The sequence below is a fragment of the Mandrillus leucophaeus genome, unplaced genomic scaffold (assembly GCF_000951045.1).
Source record: "Mandrillus leucophaeus isolate KB7577 unplaced genomic scaffold, Mleu.le_1.0 Scaffold1246, whole genome shotgun sequence".
NCBI lineage: Eukaryota > Metazoa > Chordata > Mammalia > Primates > Cercopithecidae > Mandrillus > Mandrillus leucophaeus.
In genome coordinates, this window is record NW_012100832.1 from 123,173 (window position 1) to 135,781 (window position 12,609).

Here is a 12,609-nt window from a genome sequence, read left to right on the forward strand (position 1 = left end):
ACTCATAGGTGGGAACTGAACAATGAGATCACTTGGACTCGGGAAGGGGAACATCATACACCGGGGCCTATCATGGGGAGGGGGGAGGGGGGAGGGATTGCATTGGGAGTTATACCTGATGTAAATGATGAGTTGATGGGTGCTGATGAGTTGATGGGTGCAGCACGCCTACATGGCACAAGTATACATATGTAACAAACCTGCACATTATGCACATGTACCCTAGAACTTAAAGTATAATAATAAAAAACAAAACAAAACAAAACAAAAAGTTTCTAACTGTAGATACAATTATTAAATAGTTGGTAGTTCATTTTCTGTTATCCTTCCCATGTTATGAGTTTCTTGAGATTTTTTTTTTGTATTAGTGGTAATAGAATTTCAGCTATGGGACTGCCTAACTCTTTATGTATGAAATATTAGCCTCATTAAAACAAAATGTTCCCTCTTTCCCCTGCACCTGCAAAGAAAAGCAGAGAGTATTATAAATCAGAAAATCTTTTATAAGGATAATTTTGTTTTATTGTAATAATGAAATCTTATAAGAGACCTGGACTTTAGAAATTATTGCTATGCCTTGTGAAAACAACCCTTGCCTACTATTAAGTCTGTACTTTTTATCAGTTGTCTTACTTTGTGTCACTGGTGTAATATTCACATTGATATTTCTGAATTCCTAAATTTTACAAATATTGAAAAGATTTTTTCAAATCAGAAAAAAATCATTAACACTCTCCTCTCACATGTATAAAGTAATAAAAAATATAACCCTTTCCTAATTTTCTAGAGTTTGGAGGTTGTTTTCTCACCTGTATTAATATGTAACATCAATCACCAGTGATTCAATCAAAAGGGAAGCCAAAAGCTGAGGATTATGGCTCCAAACTGACCCCTAAATATAAGCCAGCAAAATGGGAGACAGATTAGCTTATCACTTATATTTAGGTCCTTCTTAGGAGCCTGCACAACTTCCTCTTAATAGTGCTACCAAAATGACACCCTTGGCTAAAAATTTCCAAAGCCCAAAGCTCCTTAAAGGTAAGCAAGTTATGAATGTTTTTGTTGTCCTTATTGCTTGCTGTCTGTAGCACTGACCGGCTGTTATTGGGTATAGGTCCGTAAGATGGTACGGATGCTGTCGACTTAGAGAACCCATGTTCCATCTACCTGGAATATGCTCTTGGTTTGAGAGTTGGCCAGGGTAGGATTTTAAATGATGCAAGACACTGGAGCTTTCTTTATGAGTTGAGCCCTGTTGGAGTAAGTTCTCCTGTCCTGCTAGCAAACAAGAATCAGAAAACTGCCATTACCTGAAAAAGGGGCCATTCGTCAGTAAAGAGGAACTGCTACTCCTGAAGATGAACTCCCAGGAACTCAGAGAAGCCATGTAAATGTATTTTTCCCTTCTGAAAATGTTTGCTGTGTAATTTCCAGGTTTCTCAAGAACTTCATAATTTATTTTTGTTTTTTGAGTTGATATTTTTCTGATATGTATTAGAAATTAAGAGATAACAGGAGAGTTGTTGCTGAAGCTATATGGTTTCAGGACCTGTTTGTTTCTAGGGATCAATATAAATGTACTGCAGGTGACAGAGGAATGATATTTCCAAGAGAAGGACCATTTCCACTAACAGGATAGGCTTCATGGGCCTATTCTAAATCAAGGTGAATCATTAGATAAACTGATTGGCTCTGTAATTTGAGATTTTGATTTTACCACAATGAGAAATAAAAATACAACATGCAGAGATAAACCTACACATCTACAGTGGAGTCGTTTTTGACAAAGGTGCCAAGAACATACATGGCAGAAAGGACAGTCTCTTTAGTAAATGGTGCTGGGAAAACTGGATATTCATATGTAAAAGAAGGACACTAGACTTCTATCTATCAACATATACAAAAATCAAACCAAAATAGATTAAAGACTTCAATCTAAGACTTCAAACTATTTAACTATTAAAATAAAACATAGGGGAAATGCTCCAGGACATTGGATTGGTCAATGATTTCTTGAGTAATACCCCACAAGCATAGGCAACCAAAGCAAAAATGGACTAATGGGATAATATCAGGTTAAAAAGCTTCTGCACAGCAAAAGAAACAACCAACAAAGTGAACGGACAACCCACAAAATGGAAGAAAATATGTGCAAACTACCCATTTGACAATGGGTTAATAACGAGAATATATTATACAAGGAGCTCAAACAACACTACAGGAAAAAAATCTAATTATCCAATTAAAAATGCGCAAAAGATCTGAATCGACATTTCTCAAAAGAAGACATACAAATGGCATCTGCGAAGGTGCTCACCATCATTAATCATCAGAGAAATGTAAATCAAAACTACAACAAGAAATTACTTCACTCCAGTAAAAATGACCTATCCAAAAGTCAGTCAATAACAAATACTGGTGAGGTTGTGGAGAAAAGGGAACCCTCTTACACTGTTAGTAGCAGTGCAAATTGACACAGCTATTAAGGAGAACAATTTGGAGGTTCCTCAAAAAAAAAAAAAAAAAAAAAAAAAAAAAAAAAAAACTAGAGCTACCGTATGATCCAACAATTCCACTGTGGAGTATATACCCAAAAGAAAGAAAATCAGTGTATTGAAGAGATATCTGCACTCCCACGTTTACTGCAGCACTATTCACAATAGCCAAGATTTGGAAGCAACCTAAATGTCCATCAAAAGGTGAATGGATAAAGAAAATGTGGTACATATACACAATGGAGTACTATTCAGCCATAAAAAAGAATGAGATACTGTCATTTGCAACAACATGGATAGAACTGAAGATCATTATATTAAGCAAAATAAGCCAGGCACAGAAAGACAAACTTTCCATGTTCTTATTTGTGGGAGTGAAAAATGAAAATAATTGAACTCATGGAGACAGAGAGTAGAATGGTGGTTATTAGAGGCTAGGAAGGGTAGTGGGGGAAAGAGGGGAAGAGGGGATGGTTAATGGGTACAAAAAATAGTTAGAAATAATGAATAAGACTGAGTATTTGCTAGGACAACAGGGTGACTATAGTAAAAAAATAATTGTACATTTTAACATAACTAAAAGAGTATACTTGGATTATTTAATACAAAGGATAAATGCTTGAGGTGATAGATACCCCATTTACCTTGATGTGATTATTATGCATTGCATGCTTGTATCAAAATATTGCATGTGACCCATAAGTATACACACCTACTATGTATCTACAAAAATTGAAAATACAAAAGTGAAAGTAAAAAAATGCAAAATCCTCTCAGAAAAAAATACAAATGATAGCTTTTGAGATCACAAAATGTTCTACATTTCTTTAATGAGAAATCTAAATTAAAGCATTTCCTAAGTATCCTACAATTCTCCTGTAGACATATTACTTACACTTATATTTTAAAGTGTATATATATAGCTATATATATATAGCTATAACTATAGATATAGATATAGATATGAGTTAAATGAGTTAAATAAATGACCAGCATCTTATAAACCAGAAGCTTATAAATCTGGGAATCAGCCAAGATTATAAATATTTTATACTATCTGGGTCAAGTGGTCAAGTTTTGAGGTATCGCATTGTTTGGCTATATTGTTAGTTATCAACAGTGGTTATATTATTCCTAATATTAACTTAAATACAGTTTCCAAACTTACTGATTTTGAAATGTTGAAGTAATATAGTATTTTAAAGATTAGTTCACAGTTTATCTAAATGTTTCTAGAGAGGTTTAATTTCAAAGTGGGAAAATAAATTACTGTCTTACCACACAATTTGTTCTTCATATTAAAATAAAGACAGCAAAAATCAATATATTGCCTTATAATCCATATTATTTCTGTTCAAAAAGTTATGATCTCAACCTTTAAAGGATATTTCACTTAAACTTTATTTGTTATGATTATGAAGCTGTGTATACTATATATATCATGGTTTATTAATGAATAAAAGAAACATTTTGAATGGAGAAGACTGGTAGTTTAATCTCTGCTTGCTGGGTAGTCTGCCCAGGTGGCAGAACCTCGGTTTTAAAGTGTGTATTCTCATTTCTCCAAATTCTGTTTACATTTATGATGACTCATTAGACACTTCATGATTATAAACAACTGTAATGAGTCACAAAGGTTCCTCACTCCCGAAAAAGCAAAAATTTCTATTGGTCCATATGCTATCTACCTGTTAAGTAGTATTTCATGCTAGTTGATAATGAGACACAGCTGTGGATATTTGCCATTCTCAGGCAAGTTCCTCTTAGCCAGCTTATTTTTTTTTCTTTCTTCCTTCTTTTTGACATTTTTTAAACACAGAGTCTTGCTCTGTTGCCCAGACTGGAGTGCGGTGGTGCCATCTTGCCTCACTACAACTTCCGCCTCCCAGGTTTCAAGCAATTCTCCTGTCTCAGCCTCCTGAGTAGCTGGGATTACAGGTGTGCATCATCATGACCGGCTAGTTTTTATATTTTTAGTAGAGATGGGGTTTTGCCATGTTGGCCAGGCTGGTCTTGAACTCCTAGCCTCAAGTGATCCAGAGTGGCCAGCCTCCCAAAATGCTGGGATTACAGGCGTGAGACACCACACCTGGCCTTATCTAACTCTTTTAGATGCCCCCTTTCTGAAATATTAGTCTTCTAATTCAAAGTCTATGAAGATATACAGAGTGCTCTGCATTTATATGCCATTTTGGTACCCTTCAGGTGGCTGTGCTGTGGAAGCAACAATCGTTCCCTTACCTTGCTTACGAAGCCCCAGTGGCAGAGCATATGCAAACTAAGAAGAGATTCTGGTCACAATTAGAAATTATTGGACTATGCCAAGGTTTCTGTTTTTGTTTTTGGCCTCTCCTTGCTCAGCAAATTTTAAGAACTCACCTTAAAGCATATTTTAAGACCCATTATAAGGCCTATACTGTGGAAAAATCTATCAAGACAAAGAGAATAGATCTTTCTCCTCTTCTTGAGGGAAGCCTTTGGTAAATATTATAGTAAGGTATTCTCATGAAAATTAGTGATTATGGGTCAGGTGCGGTGGCTCACACCTGTAATCCCAACACTTCTGGAGGCCAAGGCAGGCAGATCACAAGTTCAGGAGATTGAGACCATCCTGGCCAACATGATGAAACCCCATCTCTACTAAAAATAAAAAAATTAGGCGGGCGTGGTGGCGTGGGCCTGTAGTCCCAGCTACTCAGGAAGCTGAGGCAGGAGAATCGCTTGAACCCAGGAGGCAGAGGTGGAGGCTGCAGTGAGCAGAGATCACACCACTGCACTCCAGCCTGGGTGACAGAGCGAGACTCTGTCTCAAAAAAAGAAAGAAGAAAATTAGCGATTATGTATCCTTTCGGTATGTTCATGTACAGGGGCTCATGTGAGCAATTTAAAGTTTTAAAAGATATTTTATTTATAAATTAGCCAAGTTCTAATAATAACTGGGGATCATATGTTGCAAGACAGGCTGGCAAAGTCCTACTGATGTATCAACACTACTGATGTATCAACACTGCTGACATCATCTAGAAACAGAGAGAGTATAACACCAAAATGCAATTCTAGAAACTTGTGCATGGTCTATACACAAACCAAACTAGTGAGGATATTCATACTACCTGTGACTCTTATAACATGAGATACGAAGCAAACAGAAAACTGGACCTTCTCCCACAGGAAATGTTAGTAAGGCCACTGATTACTCCTCAGTGGCCACCCACACTGGGGGAACATGCAGTCCCACATAATGGAGTATTAGATTATTACAAAGCTCTGATGACTTTTGCCAAAGCATTGTATTCACTGTTGCAAGGAGCCCTACTAGTTGACTCAGAAAGATGGTTTTCTATTTGAAATCCTGGCAACTTGGTCTGTATCAAGGTTTACCAGCAGACAACATTACTCAAACCTCAAATGGAAGAGACCTTATCAAGTCCCACTGGTCTGTCAAGCACCAAGCTTTTTTTGTCTTGGATCCACAGCTCCTACTGTAAGAAAACATCTTTCCTCTTTTCCTCAATTTAACAGCTTTTTGCTACTAATACATTTTATTTTTAGACATAGGAATCAGTGACATACTTCTCACCTGAGTTTCAGACCAGAGATGTAGATTACAGAAAATTCCTCATAATATCTTAAAACTACTTAGTAGGTAAAACCTTTACTCTGACCTGTCTTGCTAACAACTGAACTCAACCTATGTTTGAGAATTATCCAACAACTTTCCAGATATGCTGTAAGTGAATTCCATCTTACAAAAACTGATAAGAGTTTTAAAAATGTCAAAGAAAGTCTTATTCCAGACTTCACTTACTTTTCCTACACCTGGATTGTAATTAGCTTCCTACAAATACAGATGTACTTTGGCCCTTCATGCATCAAGCTTCAGTCTTGGCCACCTTGAACTGAGTCCAGGGCTTATAAAAACTTCTAATGTAAAACTTACTGTAACTATTTGTTTTGTCTGGTTCTGTCAGAAACCTATTTCATTGCCTTTCATTGGAAAATAAAATCTTTCTTAGAACCTGTCATACAATGTGGAGAACAGTATGATTACTAATCCTCTCGCTTTCATCAGCCAAAGAAGAGTCACCACTAAGATCAATAGTGTGTGGTAGCCAGCAAGCACCTCGAAAGAGAACCATTTCCACGCTGTTCTTTCTCAGCCTTCTGGGCTGGTCACTGAGTTGCAGTTCTAAATTGAGGGGGAGTCACCATCAAAAATCAAATAAAAGTGAGTCTGTCCCAGCACTGCCCCCAGTTACTTAAAGAACATCCCCCAGTGTGTTATTTTCTATGAGAGTTCAAAGATACAACAAATCTATTCCAGCACTTAAATATTAGAGGTGTTAAATGTTTATAAATTCTGAATCTGCTCTTATTCCCTCCACCAGCAGATTTAGGGGACACAGAGAACCACACAATGAGAAATCTTCCTGGGGAGATAGGAGGAGTGAAAGTCCTACCAGAACGAAATCAGCTTGATTCTACTGATGCTTGCTACCCCATATCATGAAAGTAGACTTAAGCCAGTCTTATGAATAGCAAATCCAGGCTGTAAGAGTCTACTTGGATAGACAAAAACCTCAATTATAAAAACAAAACAAGAGAAAACAACTCAAAGCTTACCTGAGAGTCTGTAGTTTACACTCTGGGTGTTTCAAGGCTTCACATAATGACTTTACTCCATTATCCCCTATATCACTCCCTTTTAGGTCAAGATGCATCAGATTCTGGTTATGAATCAAAGAAGTAGAGATATCCTGACAACCATCAGGGAAAGTGATACATTTCAACCTTCAGAAGAAAAACATGCAGGAGGTATTACAAAATCATTTCTCTCCTTGGTTACAGGATCTCTTTCTTTTCAATCTAATTCTTGGATATTACATGAATATTCTTTTATCTTATTTTCATCTAAAACAATTGGGTTATAACTTCAATTTCTATTTATGTCCTGATAATTGACACTCCCAAGTTTTTTTTACCTTAAGGCAAAAGAAGGTGATAACATCATGAAAAGCAGAAGAGGAGCCTCTTAAACTTGTAATCCCAGGAATGACTATCAAAAATTATCAGGGCCATTCCAAGTACTAAAATAACATTAATTCACAATAGCCAAATCTTTAAATAATCCAAGGTTAATTCACAATTAGCATCAACTGTTTGATGTGCAGTAATAACAAAACACTGTTGCAAAACATACTATGTCATCTTGGGGACTTTGCTAGTTGTAGGAGGCAGGTGTACAGAGGCAGCCCAAGCAAAATAATGAAGTTAAATCTGCCAATTTTTGTCCTACTTTCTACCTGCTAACTCAGTCAATGTCAGATATTTCTGATTCTTCTATAGTGTCTCTGCTAGTCCCCAATGCCCTTCTGTTCACTGTCCAAAACCTTGCTTTGTAACACCACCTTTCCTCCCTTCTGCCCACCACCCACCCTCACTCCCCTCACCCCAGGCAAGTACACACAGGAAAATAAAGATTTTACCCATTTACAGCACTAACCATCCTCATCTAGTAAAAGTGCCTAAGGCACTCAGTAAATATAAATGGCACCATCTCACTTATTAGGGAAAAGAGACCCCAGTAAGACCACATTAAGGTGGCAGACAGAGAACAGTCATCATGGCATCCTCCCACTGATGCAACCCTCCCATTCTAAGAAAGGAAGTCAATTAACCCAGAAGGGATTGGCTATGGTGAAGATCTGAATTGATGACATCCTGTGAAGGGACAATATGGGGTAAACGTTTAGGGATGAGTGGAAAGGACTTCCAGGAACCCCTTAATCATAACATACATCTAGTTGCCTTACTACATCTATATGGAAGACCAGACCTACTCTAGATGCTTGAAATCCAAGGTCAGAACCCACTAAAAACACTGAGATTGGGAGGAAAATATTTTATGAGAAGCCTGTCCCCACCCCCCGCCCAAAATAACATCTATTTTTAGTACTAATGGAAACAAAGATCTATCATTTGTTCAGCATTCAGTTCATACCAAACGACAAATGTACCTTGCACACATTTACAGACACAAAATACAGAGGAGATTAGGATCAGTTTCAGCTCCTAGTGGAGTCCTTACAGAAAAGGGTAAGAGACATGTGAACATTCAACGTTTTAAAGTGATTGAGTATCTAGAATCAAATTAAGATAAAATTTTAAAAAGACTGACAGCAGCAAATGTTGGCAAAGATTACCCTTATTCTTAATAGGTTAAAAACTGGAAACCGCCAGGGGTCTTTTAACAAGAGAATGAATAAACAAATTATAGTATTGTTATACAATGGAATACTAATCAGCAGTAAAAAAGAAACTACTGAAAGTTGCAACAACATGGATAAATTTTAGAAGATGTTTTGTTGAGCACAAGAAGATGGATACAGTCAGGTGTGGTGACTCATGCCTGTAATCCCAGCATTTTAGGAGGCCAAGGTGGGCAGATCACTTGAGGTCAGAAGTTCGAGACCAGCTTGGCCAAGATGGTGAAACCCCATCTCTACTAAAAATACAAAAATTAGCCAGGTGTGGTGGCACGTGCCTGTAGTCCCACCTGCTCGGGAGGCTGAAGCAGGAGAATGGCTTGAACCTGGGAGGCGGAGGTTGCAGTGAGCCGAGATTGCACCACTATACTCCAGCCTGGCAACAGAGCAAGACTGTCACAAAAAAAAAAAAGAGAAAAGAAAAAGAAAGAAGATAAATTAAAAAAAAAAATACATGCTGTGGAATCAATCAAAATGATTCCAAAAAGACACAAATTATTGTCTCTGGGACTGGATGGGGTGAGAAAATTGAACAGAAAGGGATAGGCTGGGCATTGCGGCTCATGCCTGTAATCCCAGCACTTTAGGAGGCTGAGGCAGGAGGATCTCCTCAGCCCAGAAGTTTCAGACCAGCCTGGGCAACACAGTGAGATCCTAGCTCTATGAAATAAAATTAAAAAAAAAATCGTCTGGCATGGTGGTACATGCCTGTAATCCCAGTTACTTGGGAGGCTGAGGTGGCAGGATTGCTTGAGCCAGGAGTTCCAACTGCGATGGCATTGTTGCATTCCAGTCTGGGCAACAGAGTAAGATCCTGTCTCAAGAAAAAAAAAAGAAAAGGGGTATAAGGGAACTTTCTGAGATAAATGAAAATATTTTCTATCGTTTTGGATGTGTTGATTACAAAGATGTTTACATTTGTCAAAACTCAACAAACTGAACATTATTTGTGCACTTTATTAAACGCAAATTTTTCCTCAACAGAAAAAATTTAAGAAGATAGTAAGTTCCAGAACATGTCCTTGAAAGTGCATTGGTGACCTGCCTAGAATGTTTTAGCTCTGTGCTCTTCACTTAGAAAGTTCCTAATCAAGCCTGAAAAACCCATGTAAACAGCTCCTATGCCCTGTGGAATCACTCTGAGAACAAGTTAGTAATGATCTCATGTCCCCAGAGGATTCTGTTGTTCCTGTTTGAGTATTTTACACAGTGGCTTGTAAGTATTTGCTAGCACTGGCTTCCCCTAACGAGTATGAGTGGAAGGTGGAACACAGAAAGAAATTAGAATTACTCCATTAAATTTTCTCATACCAGACTTACAGTAGCTTTTGTAGTTTACAGTTTGGGTGCCTTAGTTCTTGATGCAGGATATTCATTGCTGATTTATCAAGGTTGCTATGGCACAGGTCCAGTTCTCTCAAATGTTCATTTGTATGAAGCACAGAACAGAGATCTTGCCACCAGTGAGTAATGCGATCACCATCCCTTTGCATAAATAATTAAAAAAAGAAAAACAATGCTGATTTTATTTCAGCCTAGGCAACTCTCAGAAGATAGTATTGGGGTAAAAGTAAGTGTATTTTGGAAAGGCAAGAGCATACAGTGCAGCTCCACCATGGACAGAGTCCATAAGGAAGTCTTCCTCTGGGCACTCTAGAGGCCTTATTTGTCCAACAGCTCTCCCACTTCCCATCCACTCCCCTCAACACACACAAAATAAAAACCAGAGAGGCTTTACTTCAGATGAAGCAACTCAGGAGGGATAAGAGAGAAGTATTCAAATACTTGAAGAGCCAATATCAAAAAGAAAAATAAAATTCGGTCACAAAGAATATGATTAGGATTAGTGGGTAGACATTAGGTGTAAAGTGGTGTAGATTAAAAATCACAGGCCTGGGACCCAGGTCTACCACTTACTAGCCATATTATTTTAAGAGAGTTGCATCAATTCTTTAAGTTACAAGTTTTCATCATCTATAAAATGGAAATGTTATCTCCTTTCACAGAGTTGCGGAAATTTAATAGTGCATTTTAAAGGGTACACAAAAGCACACTGTAAACTTTAAATACTTTATGATTTAATTATTAGAAATATTGTCAATAAACTCATGAACAAATAAAGGGTGATAAAACAGGGGACAACCTGGTGATTATAAGCTCAACAATGGAGCAGCTCTGAGTCCCAATTCAGCTCGGCCACTCACTAAACTGAGTTATTCTGGAAAATTTACTAACCCATGTGAGCCTCAGCCTCATCATCTTGATAAATGAAGATAACAGTATCTATTTTTTAGGATTACTGTGAAGATTCAATAAGGCAATATATAGAAAATGCTTAGCAAATGTCTCATGCTGTAAGTGTTCCTAGTAATCAGTAACTGTTATATACATATATGTGTATATATTAAGTATAATATATATTAAAATATATAAAAGTCTAGTATGTTGCCTTATATATAATAGCTACTCAATAAATATTCATTCCCATATCTTAAGTTGGAATGAATGACAATTCATAGTGATGTTCTATATCACTTGAGGTCTTAAATTTATAAAAACAAGATAATAAATTATTCATTCAAGCATTCAAGTGTTTCCTCTGTGCGAACACTAGATAAAATGGTGAACCAAACAGAGCTCCTGCTCTCAAAGCTTACGATGTAGTTATATTATAGAAGAGATTGAGGTCACCTACAGTTTTTCTTTCAAAACATTGGGTTCTCTGGCTCCTTATTTTAGCAACAATGCCAACTCTAGTACTGGATAACTCTACAACATAGGTAAGGAAAGCTAGCAGGAGAACTGGCAATCTAGTGGCCAGAATACTGTTCTAACATTTACTGTTAGGCATAAAAGATGTTTTAATGCTCTGTTAAATCACATATTCTTTAAACAGAACTCTGAAGTCAGAATTAAGAAAATTGACTGAAGATTACTCACAATTTTCCAAGGTAGGTAAAGGTCATAGCATCAGGGCCCACAATTTCTACTCCCACAGTTTGCAAATAAATGAAATGTGTGCTCTTATAAGAAAGGAGTGCTTCTGAATTGTATATAATGGTACTGAAACAGCTTGGATAAAGTTAGCAAACCAAGAAATTACAATCAGATGTGTGAACTCAGTCAAGTTATATGCCTTCTTGGTACCACAATTTTGTGTGTCCTAAGTAAAATGGAAATAGCACCTACCTAATAGGACTATCAGAAGACTAAACGAGATCAAGGACTTAGAAGACTGTCAGGTTATGTGACAAGCACTCAGCAACTTAATTATTATTTGATGTGTGTTTGAATCAAGAAATTTTCTAGGTATATGTCTCTGAGTTTCGTAATCTTAAAAATACATAGAGATGGTTGCCAACAACATTAAATTGGATATTATGTTATTTATCCAATTCACTATACAACTATATAGCACATGGAAAGTCCTTAATTAATTTTATATACATCTGGGAATGAATTCCATAGTTCAATTCTTTCCTCAGATTTAGACAGGTAGTCAGAAAAGGCAACTTGAGAAAGGAGGTAGAGTAGAATATACATAAAATATTTAAGGTTCATTTCTTTTTTCAAAAATGTTTATTTAGCACCTACTCTTTCTTACTAACCTCCAATGTCTTCAGATAGGCATTAAAGGGCTGAGACCTTTCACAAACTACAAAACAAAGGCCAAAATCATTGTCTGGGCAATGGGGAAAGTAAGCTAGGTCAGTAGAGTGCAGAGGAATGTAATACAGAGAAATAACCTGTGTTTACCAGATTCAGAAGGAAATTTCTGGTCCCTTATTATTCTGGATGACATTATCTTTATAAATTAAACATACTTATTATCATGGATGCAAGTTTGT

At 36.9% G+C, this 12,609-nt stretch overlaps 1 protein-coding gene across 1 annotated transcript in view; it reads right to left on the reverse strand.

Annotated features, from left to right (window-relative positions):
* Positions 1–12,609, reverse strand: part of NLRP14 (NLR family, pyrin domain containing 14) — a 53,121-nt gene that overhangs the window by 17,923 nt on the left and 22,589 nt on the right. The window contains exons 5-6 of the mRNA XM_011971772.1: positions 10,082–10,246; positions 7,119–7,286 (exon numbers count right to left, since the gene is read on the reverse strand). Coding sequence (XP_011827162.1) covers positions 7,119–7,286; positions 10,082–10,246 — 333 coding nt within the window. The remainder of the gene's footprint in view (positions 1–7,118; positions 7,287–10,081; positions 10,247–12,609) is intronic.